The sequence below is a fragment of the Daucus carota genome, chromosome 2, assembly GCF_001625215.2.
Source record: "Daucus carota subsp. sativus chromosome 2, DH1 v3.0, whole genome shotgun sequence".
In the NCBI taxonomy this organism is placed as follows: domain Eukaryota; kingdom Viridiplantae; phylum Streptophyta; class Magnoliopsida; order Apiales; family Apiaceae; genus Daucus; species Daucus carota.
In genome coordinates this window covers 50,403,487-50,425,133 of record NC_030382.2, presented here as the reverse complement: position 1 = coordinate 50,425,133, position 21,647 = coordinate 50,403,487, and the positions used below count along the sequence as shown (strand labels likewise).

At 33.3% G+C, this 21,647-nt stretch overlaps 2 protein-coding genes and 4 non-coding genes across 22 annotated transcripts; all 6 read left to right on the top strand.

Moving 5' to 3' along the window:
* The first annotated feature begins 152 nt into the window (after nt 1–152).
* On the top strand, nt 153–224 carry TRNAD-GUC (transfer RNA aspartic acid (anticodon GUC)). Its single transcript has one exon. It is a non-coding gene; the product is annotated as a tRNA-Asp (tRNA).
* Nucleotides 225–7,441: 7,217 nt separating this feature from the next.
* LOC108210285 (cellulose synthase-like protein B3) lies at nt 7,442–12,859 on the top strand. Of its 17 annotated transcripts, none has more exons than XM_064088007.1 (11): nt 7,442–7,761; nt 7,848–7,914; nt 8,266–8,340; nt 8,423–8,522; nt 8,678–8,907; nt 10,148–10,173; nt 10,620–10,738; nt 10,827–10,886; nt 11,319–11,418; nt 11,511–11,585; nt 12,416–12,859. In XM_064088007.1, exons 7-10 carry the CDS (start codon nt 10,672–10,674, stop codon nt 11,521–11,523), a joined length of 240 nt encoding a protein of 79 aa, XP_063944077.1. In that variant the 5' UTR covers nt 7,442–7,761; nt 7,848–7,914; nt 8,266–8,340; nt 8,423–8,522; nt 8,678–8,907; nt 10,148–10,173; nt 10,620–10,671; the 3' UTR covers nt 11,524–11,585; nt 12,416–12,859. The 17 variants fall into 17 exon arrangements, 5 of the variants coding, with proteins under 5 accessions (XP_063944077.1, XP_063944076.1, XP_063944075.1 ...); XM_064088006.1 differs by lacking the exon at nt 10,148–10,173 and adding an exon at nt 11,961–12,036 and having other exon boundaries at nt 7,447–7,761; XM_064088005.1 differs by lacking the exon at nt 10,148–10,173 and adding an exon at nt 11,961–12,063 and having other exon boundaries at nt 7,447–7,761.
* Nucleotides 12,860–17,117: 4,258 nt separating this feature from the next.
* Nucleotides 17,118–18,720, top strand: LOC108206701 (UPF0496 protein At4g34320). The gene has a single exon (XM_017377085.2). It carries the CDS (start codon nt 17,349–17,351, stop codon nt 18,465–18,467), a length of 1,119 nt encoding a protein of 372 aa, XP_017232574.1. The 5' UTR covers nt 17,118–17,348; the 3' UTR covers nt 18,468–18,720.
* A 239-nt stretch (nt 18,721–18,959) lies between these two features.
* Nucleotides 18,960–19,155, top strand: LOC135151008 (U2 spliceosomal RNA). Its single transcript, XR_010289459.1, has one exon. It is a non-coding gene; the product is annotated as a U2 spliceosomal RNA (small nuclear RNA).
* A 1,085-nt stretch (nt 19,156–20,240) lies between these two features.
* Nucleotides 20,241–20,400, top strand: LOC135151022 (U1 spliceosomal RNA). Its single transcript, XR_010289472.1, has one exon. It is a non-coding gene; the product is annotated as a U1 spliceosomal RNA (small nuclear RNA).
* Nucleotides 20,401–21,485: 1,085 nt separating this feature from the next.
* Nucleotides 21,486–21,600, top strand: LOC135151029 (U5 spliceosomal RNA). The gene has a single exon (XR_010289479.1). It is a non-coding gene; the product is annotated as a U5 spliceosomal RNA (small nuclear RNA).
* The last annotated feature ends 47 nt before the right edge of the window (nt 21,601–21,647 follow it).

Genomic DNA, 21,647 nt, shown 5'->3' with positions numbered 1-21,647 from the left:
CAAGCTTAATAAGATTTTGTTGTGAACTTAAATGGTCCTTCGTATAAAGTGCAGCGTCTTTCTACTTCCCAACTCTTAGGTCACTGCTGTTTCAGACTTTATTATTCAAGCCTCGAATAGAATATTTAACTTTTAGCAGATACCATCAAGCAGTCGTTGTAGTATAGTGGTAAGTATTCCCGCCTGTCACGCGGGTGACCCGGGTTCGATCCCCGGCAGCGGCGCTTTTTGTTCTTTTTTACCTTACTTTTTAATCACTTTGAATTCTGGTCTGTTGTGCGTGTTTTTAGCAGTACCGTTTTCCTGTTACACTTTAATTTCTGGTCTGTTTGCTTTCCTCTTGTCGGCATCTTAATTTTATTTCGTATTAGGATGATGCCATCCACGGTGATCAATTGTAAAGGTTCTGTTTCTGGCAGCTCAAATATTTTACTTGCAAGTTCAAAAAGAAGCACAGTTAAAAAAGCAGCAAGCAACAACTCGGTGCCTCTTTTAAGCTTGAAAGTTTTAACATAAAACCTTTACAAGAAACTAGGGCAGACTGGTCCCTTTGAGAGCCCGAGACGAACTTCTAATCCATGATGCATGTCAGCGAGGCGTAGTATCTCGGAGTCCCGTGGATCTAAATAAAGGATATTGTAGAACATTAGGATAGCTCTACGGAAAAATCATGTCTTATAGCACTGGACAGGAAAAGAGCCAAAATTTGCAATTCATCTAATACAGCTTATTGATCATAACCATTCACACATAATTCTTACCAAAGAATTTAAGAAAAAAAAAATTGAAGAAGCAACTGTACCATTGAGGTTGTCTTCAACACCAAAGTTCTCCGGGGCTCCTGTCATCGATTCCAGACCCAGCGTGGAAGATGATATTGGCCCTGGAGGCTTCTGAAACCTGCAAAATTTATAATGATGCTTCATTCTACACACAGAATTATCCTATATACAGATAAATTACTCTGACACCTCGTACATGAAGACATCTTTTTAATTGTAGTTCCAAATTATGAAATTTGGAAGTTCGCTGTTGATTAGAAGGCCCTAACCTCAGTCTCTAAACTCCCCGTTACATCTCTTGCTTATCTATGTCTTGGCCTTTACAAACCTATTCATCAAAGTGGTACCAAAACCTCAAAAAATCCAACTCATTCACCTTGAACTGCCTCATGCCTTTGTGCCTTATCTCTGTCCCAAAATGAAGTGCGGCAAAATCATGTACTGTCACTACCTTTCTCGTGGAAATTGAATCAAACACACCGAGCTCCCAACATAACCATGCTAGTTGCAGGAGCATGGAATCCAGCTTAATATTGCTGTCGTGCTGCTACTGTATGGGTTATGCATCCACTCTTCACTTTTAAAAGGATATAATAGAATCATCTGCTTTCTAGCCTTTTTTTTCCTTCTTTTTTTATCATCTTATCCTACAGTTCACAAGCCCAGCTGTTTCTTTAAAGCTGTGCAGCTAGCCATATTGCAAAATAGTAAACCTTAATACTTCATAGCCGGGTCTTGCCCCAAATAATTCTTATTATCTGAAGAGTGAAGAGTAGCGTTTCTATCATAACTTATATATCTCAATGGCTTATAACTTGATTGAATTGTGGAGTCGATTAAGGGGTTCTAGTAATAAAAATGATATACGTGTTATCCATTGCTATGAATCGTTTATGAAATTGATAATCGTTGCACTTTGGTAGCATATCCAGATTGTTATGCACTGTGCTCAGTCGTGTCAATTCTTACAGTAGTGCCTTGACAAGATAATTACTCCTATGTAAATACATGCACATAATTTATGTAAATAAATTGTAGTATATGTCCGCTGAATATCGCAATTAATTTGCATGTTCTATTATTTGTTGTCTTATATGACTGTAATAAGTTTGTAATTAATTTCAGAAAAATTTCTTTTATTTAATAAAATTTATTATCTAACTGAAAGTAATATACTTTATGGATATTATTTTCCGCAAATATCCTTTTTTATAACTAGTTAAAAGAAAGCAAAATATTTTCCCCCTTCCTTTTCAATTGTTGAAATAGTCAAAAGTCCACAGGAAATATACTACTGTTGTGGGATCCTGACTACTCTACTTATCCCCGCTAAAGGGGGCACTCATTGCACGTGCACAACTTGTAGATACGAACACAATTATTACATAACAACAAAATAAAAATAATATCCCTCGTTTAATCGTATTCACAAAATCACAGTCTGTCCACGTACCTTATGTGCACGCACGGATATAACAGCTAACTCTGCGTAGCTTACAGACGCCATAGTTTCCTAAATGTTCGGTAAATAATTATGCTAATTTTATAATCTTAAAAGAAAAAGAGTCTTTATACATTTCTATAACAGGTTATTATAATATATACAGTACTTTGGATAAGATCTTTAGTATATGGATCTTTAATACAGTAAATTATGAGAGAGCTTTATCTTACTTTTTTCTTCTCTTTTGAAGTATAAAAATAAAAGTTTAAGAGAAAGATTTATATATTTTCTAACAAAAAAAGTGCGAACTTAACTAGCAGATCAAGTGAGGAGTGAACTAATTAAAAAGATACACACTTTATAATCTTAACTAGAAAATACAAATAGTGATGAACGTCTACATGTAAATAAATAAAAGATTAAGCAATGAAACTAGTCAGTCACGCCAACAAAGTAATGTAACAACACATGTTCTAATAATGTAGATCCTTGCTCTTTCTTGTTTCACAAACTTTCCCAAACCTTTGCATTGTAGCCTTTTCTTCGTCGCTGGTACCGCCGCTCCTCCCTCGTTCTGGCTCATGATTTAAACCGCTTGTGAATTGTTCAGAGAGAGAGAGAGATTGAGAGAGAGAGAGAGAGAGAGAGAGAGAGATCAGACTGTTTGGATTGTATATATTGAACAAGGCGTCTGGGTTTTATTTAAGGAGTGGCGAGAAGCGTCTTGAGAGTGAGCGAGGTAGAACTAAGCTATAGTTTACTAACCCTACTGATCTGGTCTGAAATGTATCTTTCTTTCTTTCTCTCAATAATAGTAGTGTCTTGTTTTCACTCTTATCTCTGCCACTTTCATTCTTCCCATCAAGCTAGTTGCACGTGCTATCATTTATCCAATAACTGGTCGGCCATATCCGTGGAGAGAAGAATCTTACTCTTTTATGGCCTACCAGAGAGAGACTGAGACTGAGAGAGATGAAATATTTTGACTAACACCTCTCCGGCTCTCCAGCCGTGCTATTACATCAATATATTATCAAAAGTGTGAAGTTATGAAGTTTCTGTGTCCCAGGACAAGTGTCAACCATATGAGATGTGTTGTCTGTGTGGTTGGCCCCATGTGTTGGAACGAGGCGACAAATGAATTATGATTGCATTTTAGGGTTATAATGGAGTTCAATTGTTAATTAACTTATTCTCTCTGTCTCTTATATGACCCTTATTCTTTTTTGACGTCTCAAAAATAATGAACCTATCATACTTAAACACTATTTTACACTATTACACCCACTAGGCTTGTCAATGGATCGGGTTCGGATCGGATCAGCCTAAATCCATATCCATATCCATATCCATTTATTTTATCGGATCTGGATCGGATTTTTTACATGCCGATCCATATCCGGATCCATTAGGATCACGGATCGGATATCCGGATCCATTTAGTTTTTTTTACTTAGATTTAAAAATTATTTTTTAAAAAAATCATGTCAGTGATTCTTAAAGGAAGGACAAGATGAAATGAGACGCCGTGATCGAAATAGCTTCTTACATTTTTATTCTATTAAAAATCACAAATTAAGAGGCAAAATACACAAAATAATAGAATTTTCAACATACCAATACTATTTGTTATAACTTTACAACTCATTCAAACTAGTTAATAATCAAACACAACCACAACCCACGACTCACATAAATAATATCCGGGGACTACTATAACTAAAAATAACTACTGCAACTAAAAAAATATAATATATTTATTTATTTATATTTATTATTTATATATATATTTACATATTTATTTATATATTCTACCGGATCGGGTCATTAACGGATCAGATCACCTTAAATCCATATTCGCTCCATTTATAATCGGATGTTTCTTATCGGATCAAATTTCGGATCGGATTTTTTCCGATGAATCCATATCCGTTAAAAAGGCCCCGGATCGGATCGGATCGGGTCGGAGCTCCGCTCCATTGACAGGCCTAACACCCACTACTTTCTTCCACTATCTACATTATATAATAATATAAACACTATTACACCCACTACTTTCCTCCACTATCTCAAATCTATTATTAAATATTGATAGGTTCCACCACCTTACAAACTTTTCAACTAAAGTTACCGCCTTTTTCATAATCTCCGTGAAAGTCATACATTTTGGGACGAAGGGAGTATTGTTTATGGATATAAAAAGAACCAGTTAATTCTATTTCACTCAATTACTCGCAGTACCAATTCAGATCATGTCTGTTACTATATATAGGGAATTTTTTATTTCAGTATTTCGGTTTTCTGAATTTTACTGAATTGATCGAGAAATCTGAATAACTGAAATATATTATTTGTTAATATTTATATTATGCAAATAAAATATTTACAGAAACATAATTTAAGTTCATTTTAATAACTGTAATAATGACTGATTATTTGTAATATTTAAATTTAATACTTCATGCAATGATGTTTTATAATTTTTAAAGTAACTGATTTTCAAGTAAGGGCTGTGAATTACAAAATCGTGGTCTTAATATAATTGTTAACTTGGTTTATGAATGTTAACTAATTAGTAAATGGGTGAAACTTAATTTTAACAAAATTTTGTCATTTTTAATTTTGTCTTTCCCACTATAATTTTCTACCAATTTAAAATTTTAGTTTTTTTTAAGTATTTGATGTTAACTGAATTATTAAATTCTGTTCGTTAACTAACCCAAATTATTCTGATTTTTAATTCAATTATAATTTTTGTCTTTATTAGGTATTTTGGTTTGGGTTCTGGTGAATAATCAGCCCTACCATACAGTGACACGCTCCCTCAGTCTTGTTCAGGGTTTTAACCAAAAAATTAAATCACTCCTTGATACTCCCGGTCTCATCCATTGAATTGTATACAGTTTTTTTTCGGACGTCCCATCACTTGTATACATACTAAATAAATTTTTATAATATAAAAATTTAACTACACTCACTACTTTCTTCCACTGCACTCACTTTATACCTTAAATGTTACTAGGTATTACCACTTTACTCACAACACGCTCATTTTACACATTAAATATTAATTGGTCCCACAACTTCACCTACTTTTCTTACTTTTCATCACTAAATTACATTTTTTCTTAATCTCCGTGCCACTCCCCATATGTACACTACTCACCGGGGCGGAGGGAGTACGTATTTAAGATATATATAAAATATGATTTCATAATTTATTTTTTAATTTTTTAATTTTATTTATTCTGAAAAAACAAATATTAAGATAAGTTAAGTTCCATGTAGTCCACATATTTACTGTAGTACGTAGACCACTTATGTTCTGCAACTATAGAATGGCATAAAAACATTGCAAAATGTATGAAACTTGTTATTTTGTGAAATACATTCAATAAAGATCACTATTTCATAAGAAATATTGAAAATCATTTATGTTCGACAAGTAGAACACATATGTTCTGTAATATGTAAATATGAGCTTAACATGTTTTGCAGAATAATGTGTTTTTCACTATTTAACTTGTAAAATGTTTAGGATTGTCAAAATTTTTAACAAAATAATGATGTTTATAGAACATGATTTGCAAAATAACACATTTTACGATGTTTTTATGTCATTCTATAGTTGCAGAACATACATGGTCTACGGTACGGATTACATGGAACTTTGTTCTAATTATATATTATAAAAATTTAATATACGTCTCGAATACTTAATCCGAATGTTATCATGTTAATATGGGACTTGGCGAGCAGAATTTTAAAAGAAGTGAAAACATTTAGATGTTGCTTCTTTTGCCACTTCCTTTCCTGCATTTCACTAGTTCCTCACTCTTTACATCGAACCATCACATGATTTAGCTTGGTTTCTTCATGTCTTCCAGAGTCCAGACTCACATCTCGCCTCTCTATGGTCATTCAAGCATGATTCCATGAACGTACAGATAAATTTATAACTGAATACATACACGGCGGTCCCTATCAACCCAGCTGATGGATTGGTCAAATATATGTTAAAGTTTGCAGCAGTGGGAAAGTGCAGTACATAAATAAATTTATATAGTTAGTCAAACTTCACCCCTGCCATACTCATGAGAAAAATTCACTGCACCACTATTTATCCGGCAGTTATACACAAATTTAACTGTTTGCAGTATATTTTAAACAATGTAAATTCGAACGCTTTTACTGTAGTCCCTCTACTGTTGAGGAGTGCCTGCAACTGTGAAAATATAACAATGCTATCATTCATAAATGTTTAATCAATCTTTGTTTATTAAGAATTAGCAAGAGTAATATTTGATTGTTTATAAACACAAATACTAAAAAGGAGGAGGTTACATCAACAGGAGACAATGGAGAATTTATTATCCTGCAAGTTCAGACCATTTTGCAAACGCGGAGCCCCCTGCACTTTGGACAATTGTGCTCAAGTTGGACAGCAAAACATACTGGGCAAGCTTCACACGTGATGGTCACGAGACAGATATGTTCACTTGCTAGTCTATGTTGCTCGTAGTATATACTTCCCTCTGTGCCTCTCATTTTTTAACGGTTTTTTTTACTTTTATTGACATGCACTTTAATGCGCATATAAAATATAGTTTTATAATTTATTTTTTATATTTTTTTTATAAAAATATAATCATCAAACATTTATTCAAAAAAAAAATTTAAAATAATTCATAAAACTATATTTTATGAGAGCATTCAAATCGAAGCCCGGTCCCATCAATGTAAACAGGTACTGAGGGAGTATTTTGTTCCATTATTTCGTAAGTTACATTCGAGGACGCATGCATGCACGTTATGAAGTGGAAGAAGTCAGCCCCATCTAATTTTATCTTTATCTGTTTTAGTTGAGTTATGGCAGATATTTTGCAGAAGAACCTTGTCCAATCTATTTTTGATAATCATAATGTAAATAATTTTTGATTAGTATTGTATTTGAAGGGAGGACGGCTCAAATTAATTTTTATCTAAATAATAATAAATTTTCTATTAGTATTCTAAAATAAATTTTTTATCTAAGTTATAATATATTTTTTTATTAAAACGGGACCACAACTAAAATAATTTTTATCCAATTATAATCTTTAACTTTATCATAATCCTCTAAATAATAAATCTTGAAACTTTTTACATGCACTTTTTACACCCCCTGCCCCAAGACTTCATATATAATTACACAAAAATGCCATTCAATTCACTTCAAAACTTGTGCTGTTGATTGACTCATTCAACATATTTGACTGTGCACGGCTCTTACTCCCGTGTACACCCCTTTCCGGAAAACATACAAAAGAAAAAGCAGCTGCATTCTTCCCATTTCTTACTCTTATTGCCTTTTATATCCTTCATCTCAGTTCAAATTTGAATCTCAAGTGAAATCAAAATCTACAATAATTTTAGCAGTTGCATCCACTCTCTCCATCTGCTTTATTACCACATTCACACACGATTCAAATTTCAAATATGAATCTCTCTCTTCTCTCTCTTCATCACTAATCTCACTGTCAATTACTAACCTATGTATGTTTATTTTGTTAGTTTTTATTGTTTGTCGATGTTTCGGGACTTGCATTTTATGTATTTGATGTTTGTTTGTTGTGATTTAGGCAGAATGGATAAGAAGGGTCACATTGGTACTATTTATCATGTCATTCTTGACGCTTCTGATCTCAGGTTTCTCTTTTTCTTTCACTTTCCTATCTAGCTTTCGTTTTTAATCTCGGGTTTAATTAGGTTTCGTCAATAGAGTTGATATAATGGAAGTGAATGAATGCACATAACATGTTTGATAATATTTCAAAGTGGGGGATATGCAACTACTTAAATTTTGTTTTGAACCTCTGTTACAATTATGTAATCACTGTTATACGGCATTATATTTGTTATATATTTGTAATATACTGGCAATTACTGATTTACTGATAGTTCAATTCATATTCATATTCATTTAAATAATTGGCCATTAAATTTGTCAGTTTCAATATGTCACCACTATCTTTTTGTTTGCTTATTACCGTGTTGCAGCTTATTATCGTGTTGCAGGTTGTCGATCTTATTATGCGGCCACCCATGAAATTCATTGGTCGATTTTGACAGAGGGTATGATATCATTAATTAGATGATATATTCAGTGTCCAATGAATATCTGAGCAAAATAAGACTTGAAGAAGTTTTTATCTAGGATATTCTGGTGCAACTTCCGAATTCTTGTGGTCATAAAACTCAAGTTGTAGCTGGTGGTGAACCTAGAAATTGACCAAGTCAACAGAAAGGCTGAAAAGGTACCTACATTTCAGTTATTAATTTTAATTTGCTAAATGTAAGAAAATACGTGCATTTCTGACAATGATGTGCTGTGTGTTCTTATGTTTTAAACAGTTTCTTAATTTGTGGATTCTGAGAGAGTATCTGTACATTGTGATGTCTCTGTGAACAGGTTTAGCTTGGTCCAGACCTACACCATCATGACTGATTAAATTTATTCTTTGTTAGTTATTTGGCTTGGAACAAGAAAATCTGAAAGAAAATTGCTCTGAGAAACGTGAATTCTTGAAGAAGTGACCTGAAAAGTGCTACAAAAGAAACTAAGCAACTCAAATTATTGCGAAGTGATCACGTTCAAGGAAAATATCAAGGTCTTCTGCAAATCTGTGCCTTTAAATCAAGGTAGTCCAAAAAAATCTCCCTATATCATTCTGATTTGTAGCAAATCAGTAGATTTGACAATGCACGAGTTTAGATAAACACACTATTTGTGAGTAATATAGTGTATTAACAAATATATGCATAATTTTTAACCACTTAAATTCAATACCTACATAGGCTGTTTTAATTTGTGTCTTGCCAATAATGACGTCAATTTTTCCTGGGTGCAATGTGTGTACATTGGAATATGAATATAAGCAAAATAGGCTTCGATTTTGGATGGATACAATGTATGTGTGTGTATTTGGCTATCTGCTTCTAGACAAAGTGGTGGACACATGATTTGGCAGATCAAATGGGGAGTACTTTTGAAATTAGAGAATTAAATTATATATAGCACTATAGAACTTTTTAGGAGCCGTTTAAGATTTCTAGAAAGCAGTTTTATGAAATATGTGCAGCAAGCAAGCATGTTAGTGGTTCGCTATTCATTACATCAAATGATGCTTAGGGGCCTTTGATAGCCCGTATACTAATCACTCTTCACCAAAAATTAGTTACACAATTGTGGTGAATATATTCACAACTTTTTATATATATAGTTCATTGTACTTCCAATGCCTACACCATAGCCTTTTTATAACACGTGGAATGCAGTTCTATGTAAAATAATGAAGTATTTCAATAGTTTTGCAAATTACAATCATTGCTACTCTAATTCTGCTTGATTAATACATCTTCAGTTCTTTAAAGGTCTTTGTTTATAAGTGAGATAAGTTTTAGCATTGCAGATTAATTATTACAATGTTAAAGACTACGTGAGATGCATTTTTGACATCATTATTGGTTATTCTGTTACGGTTGCTCTAAAATGTTTGTCACAAGATAGTTACATATTTGATTCATGATATTTTAAATCGGAAATAGATATGTTCAGCCATTTTTTATTCATTCTGAATGTTATACTTACAACATTGTCTGCCAGTTTGCCAGGTTAAGTCTGTCCTGTGTAAAAGGTTATTTATTTTGTTCTACAAGAATTGAACTATATATTAGTCTATGTCAGTTGTTGCGGTTTAGGTCCTACTTTATCACAACATTTATGAAATTGCACCACTTTGTACTGGTGAAAAATCTGGCAGTATATGTGTGTTTGAACTTCAGTATTTTGTGCGAATAATCAGGTAAACACCCGTCACCAAGTATCCCTTAAATAATAAATCTTGAGAGGCACTAAGATTCGATCTTTATATCTTTGTAGGCCTAATTCTTTTGAGAGGCACTAAGGTTCGATCTTTATATCTTTTTTGTCACCCTTTGTTGAATTTAGTTTATATTGAACTGGGGTTTTGCTTAATTTGAGATTCCTGAATACTGGAACTTTACATGTGGGTTTGCAAAAATCATGTTTGATTATTGTTTTTGACTCTTGATGCATACATGAACTGGTTTGATCTTTATATAATTTAGAAGTACCCTTTGTTGAATTTAACATATTTTGATCTTGGTTCTTCATTTTGTGAATACTAAAGGATGAATCTTTATGTGTGTGTGGGTAAATCAGATCTGCCAGTAGCATACTTTATTAGTTTTTGGTGTTTTATTACATAGTCTGGCCTGATGTCGATATATGAAAACTAATATGTGTTTTGAAGCTAAACTTAAAAAATTATATTTGTATAATTATCCACTTTCGATAAGGTACTGATGACGGTGATTTTGGTCCTGTGCAGAAAGCTTTGTTAGATAAGAGGTCAGGAAAGATTTGTTTGCTGATATCTTCATATGGGTTGGCGATCACCGGGATTGATGATAGGAGATATTGGAATCGAATACCTACCACAGAGCCCAGGTGAGGACACTGGCGATGACTATCTTGCTATTTTTTTCTAATTAAGTGGAAGATAGTCTGTGCATGTTATTTACTTGGTATTTTTTAGATTCTGCTGATCGAATCCCAGTGTTCAAGACATTTATTGCTCCAAATCAAGTAAAAACAGGTCGTTTGCTTTCCAGATTGCTTACATTTGAGTCATTTAACTGATAGGTGACTCTGTATGGATGAGTATAGCCATGTTGTTATTGCATATGAATTTATGTAATTTAGTACCAGATAGATACAGTTCTACGTGTTTGTCTTATCAATGAGATTGTTTATTGGGCTACGTAACCAAAGTGGCTGAATTTTATGAAGAGTTTTAAATATGACGTTTTATCTATTTGTTTGGATTTAAGTCCCTGTGTTTCATTTATGTGTGTGAGGGTGGGCGGGAGTTCTTAGTGATCGGAAACTTGGATCCTTTATTTATTATATTCTTTTTTGCATTATTTGCATTATGGTCAATTACAAGAATATAAGCTCTCTCATACACACATGCCTTCTCCTTGACTTAAATTATTAGATATTTTTGCATAAACTGTATAGTTTATAGGGCATGGACTGGAAGAAATTCAAGGGCCAACGTATGGGGGAACAAATTGTTTTTATACAAGAAAAGTTATATACAAGCTTTCACCTGATATTACACACTGGTATGTAAAATAGGTTGTTGGATAAGTCACCAATTATTTCTTATATAATTTACATTTGGTCTCATTCCCTTATGCCTTTTCTCTTCATCAAGGCGAACTCAGTGATCTGATAGCTGCTTGCTTTTGAAAGGGTTCTTAAAAGGATGAAGAAAAGTCCCGAGGGCAGGGTAAGGCTTCTGCATAATTTCAAATATTGTTAATGCTTCTACAATTGTAAATTTATACGATTTCATGTTAGTCAACATGCTTCATCTCTTCTATGTCTGATAACATGACAAGAATTCGTGTTATTAACTAAGCAGAAGTGCTACAGCTAAATAAAAGATGTGTTATTTGTTATCGTTGATTTGCTGAAGCTTTAATTACAAGTCTTTTACTTTGTGGATGAAAACCTTCAACTTTAATCTCTGTATTTAGTCTGTTTAATTTGCATGTTTCCTCAAATTAGATGATTTGGCCGCGATCAAGCGTGATTTAAAAAATACGGGTCTGGCATTAATTGAATCAATTAGGTAATCTAGGTATTCTTAATATTTTTGCAGTCCTAGGTGTTTCCGTGAAGATCTGGGGGACTTTTGGTGCTGGTAATCTATGTCTATTTAATATGCAGAAAATGAGGTATTTGAAAGAGCTGCAAGCTACGGAGTACGGACTGCTGTCAAATATGATACTGTACAATTAGTATATCTTTCTTTTTTGTTGTGGAATATTCTGAATTATGTAGTTATATAAGCACATCAGTAAACAAAACCTCTACCAAGAAGTGGCTAAAATGACAAATGTACACACTTACTAATGACTGCAGCAAAGGAGTCAAGGTTACAACAGACAACAGTAGAACTAGAACATTATGCTCCTAAATAATATTAAACTACTTTGAATTTGCATCACAGTTATATATACACAACTGATATCTTACTAATAAACTTAAGCAAATGGCAGCATAGCTTAATTGAGAATTTTTTGGCTAATCTTTGTGAGTTCATTCTGAATGCAGGTGGCACCTCTGCTGGTTCAAGCATTTTCGACTATTCCATACCTTTCACAAGTTTCATTTATCGGAACAGATGGTTTGTTCTTCTCATACTACAACAAAGAAAATTAGCAACAGCCCCGTTTCCGTATATTCCAACTCCTTATCGCCTATCAACCGAAAAAAACTCAACAATGTAGACATGGTACACTGAGCCGGTTAGTCGCAACACTGGAAAGCCATACGGAGAAGCTATGATTACTCCTCCAAGTACTACAAATGCAACTACAAACAGATAAAGTGGTCTCTGTAACAATCTGCATAAAACCCACAAGGCAATGATCTATTTCGTGAATGTCCTGGCATATGATTTTTAATTATATTGAATTGACTCAATTCATACTACGCTCAGTTTAATATGCACATCACACATCTATTTGTTATTTGTTATTTATTGATTCTGTATAATCTCTTTGTGTTTATGTGTTGTATTTTCCATTAAAGGCTATGTCTCAGGGAAGTGCAAGTATTAATTTCAAGATCTTAATTTGTCCAAGTTAAAGCCATCTCACAACGGAATGCTAGAAGCCTGATATAGAAGATTTAAGCTTTCTGACAGAAAAACTGACTCCAAGTCTCCAAATGTATGAGCATGTGTCTCGGAGTGTAAAGTTAAAAATTTTGAATTCTTTGACCAAAGAGAATTTAACTCAATAAATAAATTTGACTCAAATTTTGTAGTCAAAACTCAAAAGTTATTTTTGTACTATCTTATTTAATTTTTATGTTATTTCTCTAATCAGAGAATTTGATATAGATTATTTATATATCTAAAATTAAAGTGAAGTTGAATTATGAAAAGTAAAGTTAGAATGGAAAATGATTGTATACCTAGAATTATGAAAAATGTAATAAGTGAATAGGTTTTTTTGGTTCAATCATGTCTTTTTTTTATTTTATGAAGGACTTTGACTTTTAGAAAAAATGCACAAAGAAGTGTTAAAAGTAAAAATTGTGTATACTGAGGTTCATAATAATAAGAATTGATAGAACAAAAAAAGTTGATTAAAGTAACGTGAGATTTCTTTTATAGTAGTGTTTTTGAATCATATACAATATACAATTTAGATTGACGTCCACAAACAAAATGTAAAAAATGTAGTTTCTTATGTTTATCGTAAAATAAAACCTAATTTTCCAAAATATGTTCGATTGAGATGTGAAATGAATTGTATGTTCAGGTGTTATGCTTTTAGGACAAGGCTCAGATTATTTATTGATAGATGAATTAGCGGCGAAGAAGTTTTGGTTTTTTTGACGTTATGCTTTGACCCAACGGCTCTGATAATTTATGGATAGATGCATTGCTCATAGAGGTGATACCCATGTTTTAGAAATCATGAGTCATGGTACCCTCTACTTATATTTCACACGTATTGCATTAAGCAGGGTGTCTCACGGAAACAGTCTCCAGTACTAAATGAATACGAGCATGATCTGCGTACATTTTACCCTCCCAGACCCTACTCTAAGCGTAATATACCGGGTTTATTTGGTTTGGTTTGATTTAATGAATAAAAATAATGTATACCTGAAATAAAAAAAATTAATCAGGAACTTCATTTTAAATTATTTATGAGGTCAGCAACTTTAAAAGGATTTAATCAGGAACAAGCGGTTAAATAAAAAAAATAAAACATAACTTCATTATTAAATACTTAACATTATTAGATGAACCAATATATTTAATATTATTACAAAGCTCTTTAAAATGCTAAAAAAAATTACTATTTAACATTTTATATTAAAGTTCAATTAATATTCAATCATTTTATAAATATAAAAAAATAGATAGTGTCGCCCATGCGTAGCGGGCAAAAATTACTAGTTATAATAATTTTTATAAGTATTGTGTTTGACGGTAGGACGACTCAAACTAATATCTATATTATAATGGTTTGTTATCAGCATTGTGTTTGACAAGTGAGTGGCTCAAACTAATTTTTATCTACATATATTTAATTTTATCATAATTATAATAATTATTGATTAATATTGTCTTTGATAGGAGGGCGGGTCAAACAATTTTTTTATCAGTATTGTGTTTGACAGGAGGGCCACTTAAACAAATTTTTATATTAATTATAATATTTTTTTTATTAATGATATGTTTAACGGGAACACGACTCAAAATAACTTTTATGCAATTATAGTATTAATTCGTGTCAAAATTTATAAAAAAAGATTCTTTATTAGTATTGTGTTTTGGAGGAGGGCGGCCCAAATTAATTTTTATTTAAATAATAATAATTTTTCTAATTAGTATTATGTTTGACGGGAAAATAGCTAAAACAAGTTTTTGTCTAAATTTATAAGAAATTCATAACGCCGCCGCGAAGCGCGGCTTTATTCACTAGTTTTTTAAGCTAATTTAATTTGCAGTTCGGATATATGTATAATACTATAATTTAATTTGTAGTTCGGATATCCCTGACAAAAAAAAATAAAAAAAATGCAGTTCAGATATATGTATAGTTCTATAACTTAATTAATTTCTACGAGTGTATAAACTTGTTAAAATAAAAAATATAAACGAAATATGTGTGGATATCTTAGATGTTTAATAATATACTATTTTTTTATTACTATATTAACAATTTTCTTATAATATAATTTCTAAGTTGAACTTTAACAATTACATGTTTGACATGCATCATAATATTTAAGTTTCTTGTAAAATTTTATTATGACATTTGAAAGTATATTTAATATATTTAAAAAAATAACTTTTTATTTTATAAAATAATAAATAATATTTTTCATTATTTAGTCAAAAAGTATTCTCCCTTTTTGAAATCTAAATACATCACAAGGTAGTGGCAGACTGTAATATAAACTCATCCTAACAACTCATTCTGTATATCAACTCATTCTCTAATATTCTTTTTCTGCAACCTTTTTGTGTACACGAAAACTCCAAATATATATATTTGAAATTTTGAAGGACTCGGGTTTGCCTGTGCCACTTCAGCTGAACAGCAAAACGGGCGAACTTGTTTTCCGAACTTGATAGCCCATAACTTGATAGCCCACTTTTACTGGCCAGTCCTCTTCTGAAACTCTCATCTTTGTCGAAAGATCATATATAAATGTCAAGACACAGGGCCGGGAGAATTTTGGGGCCCTGTGCTATAATATGAATTAGGCCTCAAATAATAATAAAAAATATGTATATTATAAAAATAAATAAATAATAAAAATATTATTTTTTTATAAAATTAAAACATGTCACTTAAAATAAGATAAATAATGTTATTAAATAATAGTAATTTTAATATTTTAAACAAAATTAATATGAATTTATATGAGATATATCTATATGTCATTGAAAAGAATGAAATTTATAGTACATATGAAAAAATATCATATGTAAAAAACATTATGAAAACATTTAATAAAAGAGAAATTATTATATAAAAAGTAAAGATACAACATAAAAGATTTAAAATGCAAATAGACATAATAAACTAATCTATTAGATTTATGTAATTATTTATCTATAAATAAACAGAATTAAAATAAATATATAATTTTTAATTTTCAAATTCATTTTCAAAATTTAATTTTATTAAATAAAACATTGATTTCTAAATTTTGAGGCCCCTATAATTTTGGGGCCCCTATCATTTTGGGGCCCTGTGCCGTCGTCCACCTTGCACGCCTCAAAAACCGGCCCTGTCAAGACAACAGAAAAACGAGAATCCAGAGTAACGGGACACTGTTGATCGTATTCGTATTTCCCTCAAATGTCCAGTCTATTCGAAAATGGGCCTTCCAGGGAACCAACCACAAGGGCAGTAAGCAGTCCAGCAGTGAGAATCCGCACCCATCATACATTATTTGTCATAAAGTTATTCAATATAAATAATGTGATAATTGAGCACGGTCGGATACTCAGTGGTTAAGAGATTATCCTCTTCGTCCCAAGTCCTGAGTTCGATTCTGGCTCACCTTGATAATATCTTAAAACAAATGTCCGGGTTCGACTCTGGCTCACCTTCATAATATCTTAGAAAAAAAGCTCATAAGGCTATAATTAATGACGTAAATATGAAAATTATGGACACAGGAACTTGAAACGTATTTTAAAAATTCATTAAATTATAGACTAATTTTTAAAATTTTTTTTAATAAAAGAAGAAAAATCAAATATAAATTATACTCCCTCCGTCTCCCATTTGTTATCGTCTGGGTTGGGCACGGAGGTTAAGAAATATGTATAAAGTAGTGGAAAAGAGAAGAAAAAGTGGTTGAAGTGGTGGGACCCATTGATTTTTAATGTATAAAAAGAAGATAGTGGAGTAAAAGTAGTGTGAAAAAGAAAGAAAAGTGAAGAAGTGGTGGGACCATTGATCATTTTAGGTAAGTTTTGAAATGTAAAGAATTGGATGGGACATCCCAAAAAGAAAAGTGTAAAGAAATAGAGGGGAGGGAGGGAGAAGAAGACCATATATTCACATTAAAGTACGTATCTTTTTTTTTGAAACACACATTAAAGTAAGTATTGATCGTTAAAAAAATTATATAAAATTAAATGAAATATAAAGAGGTCGATATATCTTCATTCCGAGTACTTGACAAACCAGTCAGTCAACTTCTCACACGATCACCCAGGACATTTCAGTCATTTAACAGCATGCTAAGCTGACTATTCTTTGTTGCCCAGTTGGACCAGTTCAACTTATACTAACAAACATCAAACATCAACTCCCACAACATTCTTTCTCGTCTTCCACTTTTACCCCTCACTCTCCCGGTGAGCTCAAAAATCTCACCATTTCTTTGGAAATCCAACACAACCCCACCAATAAAGTTTCAATCTTTATCTAAATTATCAACTCAAATCTTCTTTTTTTTTTTTTGCTAAATTTATCAACTCAAATCTTCATAAACACACATGGGCTGTGTTCTTACCAAGAATTCTGCCGTCAACTCACCTGAGTCAACCTCCACTATTCTTCCTGATCCAGCTTCCTATGAGGCTGCTTGTAGACTTGATCCTGAGCTCCGATCATTTGACTCCTCCGTGCACCACCGCACCACCACCCTTCTCAACAGCCTCTCCGGCAGCGGCAGCTTTGATGTCCAATCAGTTTCCCTGGATTCTCTACTTGAAGTTACCAAGAGTTTACTTGAAATGGACCAAGATGTAGTAAGCGTTATCTTGGAATGCAAAAAAGATATTTGGAAAAATCAAGAATTGTTTAATTTAGTTGATGATTATTTCAAGAATAGTATTGAGACATTGAATTTCTGTAATGCACTTAATAGTTGCTTAAAGCGTGCCCGTGAGAGTCAATTTAATCTCAATGTTGCTATTCGACAATTTGATGAGGAAAAGAGAGAAGGTTCTAAGGAATTTCCACTCACTTTGCAAGAATTTGAGAAGTTGAAGTTGGGTGGGGATCCTTTTGGGGATGAATTCTTTGTGTTGTTTGAGTCTATTTATACGAAACAGATTGCGATGTTGAGGAGATTGCAAGTTGAGAAGGGTAAACTTGATAAGAAGTTGAAGTCGATGAAGAAATGGAGGAAGTTGTCGAATGTGCTGTTTGTGGCTACTTTTACTACTGTTTTGATATGTTCTGTGGTGGCGGTTGCAATTGCTGCTCCACCGGTGTTGGCAGCATTGGCGGCTGCAGCTGCATTGCCATTGGGGTCAATGGGGAAGTGGGTGAATTCGATTTGGAAGAAGTATGAAAATGAAGTGCAAGAAAAGAAGGGGCTTGTTGGTTCAATGGAGTTTGGGAGTTTTATAGTTATTAAGGATTTAGACAACATTCGGGTGCTTGTTGAGAAATTGGAGATTAAAATGGAGTCATTGTTGCATAATGCTGATTTTGCACTTGGAGAAGGAGAGGCTGTGGAATTGGCGATCGATGAGATCAAGACAGAGTTGGGCGCATTTATGCAAACGATTGAGGATTTGAGCCATTATGCTGATAAGTGTAGCCGGGATGTTGGAATGGCAAGGACCTTGATTTTGCACAAGATGATCAAATACCCTAGTGCCTGACATTATCATTTTTGTAATGTTCTTTAATTACTTTCTTTCAGTTGCTTTGATCATGTTGATAATCTTAGATTATAGAATAAAGGGTGCACAAGGTTCCTACATCAGGAAAAGTGCCGAAGTCCTTTTAGCCAGGCTTACCCTTTCTTTTGATTAAGCTGTTTTTACATTGTTATGATGTAAATGAGAAGATATCTTGACACTTTGATTGTATGTTTTAATGAAAATGATTATAGAAAATGTCCATTACTGTTAATTGTGCTCTAATCTTCTGACAGAGAGCCCTTCAATTTGGTAATGCAAATGATCTGGAAGTCTTACTATGTATGATCATTTTAGTTATCGGTACTGTTTAATGATGTAGATACCTCAGTATCTGTATTCAGCTATGAAGCTTTGTTTTCTAAGTGAGATGTTTTTGTCCCGCATCGAAAGCATAGCGAGTTTCCTGATGACAGTTTTGTATATAATCCGTTCTCACCCATGGTTAAAAGCATACCTTTCTCGGCCTTTTGGCTAAGATCAAGTGTAGTATCTGTTCTTATCAGTTTAATATCTGATATGTGGGCCATTGGCTCACACGATATTAAATTTATTTTTTGAGGGGGAGGTCCTGTCACAATAGCTTGCTATTGGGGGCTTCGCGAGTCGCCTAAGCGTTGCACTAAAGCTTTGGCCTGGCTCACCCCACCAAATCTAGTTCTTAATATTTTCATGAGTGATGTATGCATATTGAAATAAGTTATGACAACAATGATGGAAATTTAGAACGCCTTTTGATCTAAAACGAAACTTCATTCAACTTGAAAATGCATCAACGGACAGTTCCCACATCGACAAATATGATTTCCCAGAGCTTCTACGCAAGGATGACACGCACAAATCGAGAAATGGTCCAAATTTTTTTTATAATGTTGGCTAGTTTCCTAAATTCCTTTTTTTTTTAATCCTTCTATGGCCTCATTTTTTGGTCTCTCATGGTTTCCTGGCCGGGGTGAACTCATCTTTCTTTAGTCTTAGTCTACCAGACATACAAAGATCAAGAACAAGAAAGAAACCGCAACTTTCAGATCTACTTATGCAACTAGTGAAAATGTGTTCCACATAAAGTCCTATGCTCATTAACACGATAAAAGGAAACACATCTTCCAACTCCACATTATCCACTCATCACCCCGACAACAACTATGAAAAATATGAATGGAAGCTTGGTCTTTGTTTAGCTAGTTTTCTTGCAGAAACAATAGAAAGTCATTCTTGTGTGTTTTTTTTTGTAATTTGAATGCTCAATTTTTGTTACAAATTCATTCATTAATAGTGCGTATCTGTAACAGAAATTGAGCCATTGGGGGCTAAAAGCACAAAGCGAACTATTCTTTTGTGTTTGACTAAAGAAAGCTGTGTGCTGGCAATCGAAAGTGGCGTTCGGTCATATTTGGAAGAGGATGTATCGTTTGTATGTTTCCTACAAAGTTTAAGTTAAAGTTTTAGTACTATTTAAAAGAAGTGCCAAATCTATGTGATTGAATGCATGCAATTTTAAAATTAATAAAAAGGTAGCAGAGAACCATTAAAAGTTTACTGAAACATGTGCAAACTGAAATACAATTTACACTAGCAAAATCAGATGGCATAAAATTCCAAGCAAAAACAAAGGAAAAACTATGGTTTTGAATGCTAGGTTTTGGCGAAGCTGAGATACTCCCACATCGATGTAATAGGTTTACAAATATTTCTCCCGGGCTATTAAGATGGAGTTGCTGCCAGCCTTTGTACTCACTTACCTGGATGGGGTCAATGGGTGATCAAGAAGGCCTATGGCCTAGGTGAGTGACCTCCATTGCACTTTGGAGGGGTGCTCGCCTAAGGTCTACCCAAGTGGTGGAGCCTACATCATAATTTGTGACAGGGGGACTTGCGTTCGCGCAGTCCCCACAATCATAGTTTTTAAAGTTTTTGCAAATCTCAACTGGTGTTGAAGGATTAGATATTTCTCTCTTGTTTCAACACTGAAAGTTGCAAAAACTCTTCCAAGATTTCGTCAAGATGACCACTGTAGAATTTTGATTATGTGTATAAGAATCAAAATAGTGCTTCCAATGAGATATCTTGGATGCTTGTATGATATGATACGAAGAAAAGAATAGCAAACTGAAAATAATTGTAAGGAATTAGGCCAGGAACATGACACCTCTGAAGAGGAAAGATATTTTAACGACATTTATAACAAACCTAGGATACTTAGATTTCAGTATGCCCTCCCCAAATGCCACACCACCAAAGCCAAGCAAGAATAGGAGCAACACCGCTGGGGTCATTTGGATACTGTCTGGTCACCAAGGTTATCTGGATTCTGATCTGATTATCCAGGCCATCAACCTTGTTCTCCATGCGTGGATGCTGGTGCCTCGGAATGGATATTTGATACAACAGATGCACTGCACTGTAGATGAATTGTTCATTTATTCTGCTTAACTTTGATGCAATTTCATCTAAGGATAATTTTTGTGACGCGGCGAAAGAAGAAGAAAAATAGATGTTCAGTGGAATTTTGATGTACAACTATCAGATGAACAATTATCATTCATGTACAATTATCAGATGTTCAATGTGAATACAAATTTTGTAGTTTCCTTTGAAGTGTGTTTAAATCATTAGATTTAGTCGCGAAAGTAAAATTGATGTACGTCAACTGGCTAATTGGATATCAACAACTGTCACGAAGAGTTCATTTACAACTAGATAAATAAATACTGGTTTATAGAATTTTTCATCATAAAAAGATGCTTTATATCATTAAATAAGTAGTATTTGCATTTTAGTTTTTACTAATTGCCAATAGGATATCATTAACACAGATGTACCTTAAAATCTACGGCACAAATCAGGGCAAAATGATGTGAAGACTGAAGAGCAAGTAGCACTTCCACAAGGATTAAGCCACCCACACCGGAAAACCAAAGAAACAGACCAGCTTGCACTTGTATAATAAAGAGCCGTCCCAGTAGTGTATAGGCACGCAGCCATGTGATGAGCACAAAGCGAACTATTCTTTCGCCTTTTACTAAAGAATACCGTGTGCTCGTCACTCACAGTGGCATACGCCTATTTTTGGAGGGTTTGTCCTTTTGGATCAACCCCTACAATTCTAGTTCAATGTTTTTGTCTTTGTAATGTGTATTC

Bases quoted from the DNA above. Each gene is read 5' to 3' on its own strand.
- LOC108210285 (XM_064088007.1), top strand. From the start codon at position 10,672: ATGGGTTGGCGATCACCGGGATTGATGATAGGAGATATTGGAATCGAA. The intron at 10,739-10,826 runs GTGAGGACACTG...GGTATTTTTTAG, and splicing joins ATACCTACCACAGAGCCCAG to ATTCTGCTGATCGAATCCCA. The intron at 10,887-11,318 runs GTCGTTTGCTTT...TATAGTTTATAG, and splicing joins TCCAAATCAAGTAAAAACAG to GGCATGGACTGGAAGAAATT.
- LOC108206701 (XM_017377085.2), top strand. From the start codon at position 17,349: ATGGGCTGTGTTCTTACCAAGAATTCTGCCGTCAACTCACCTGAGTCA.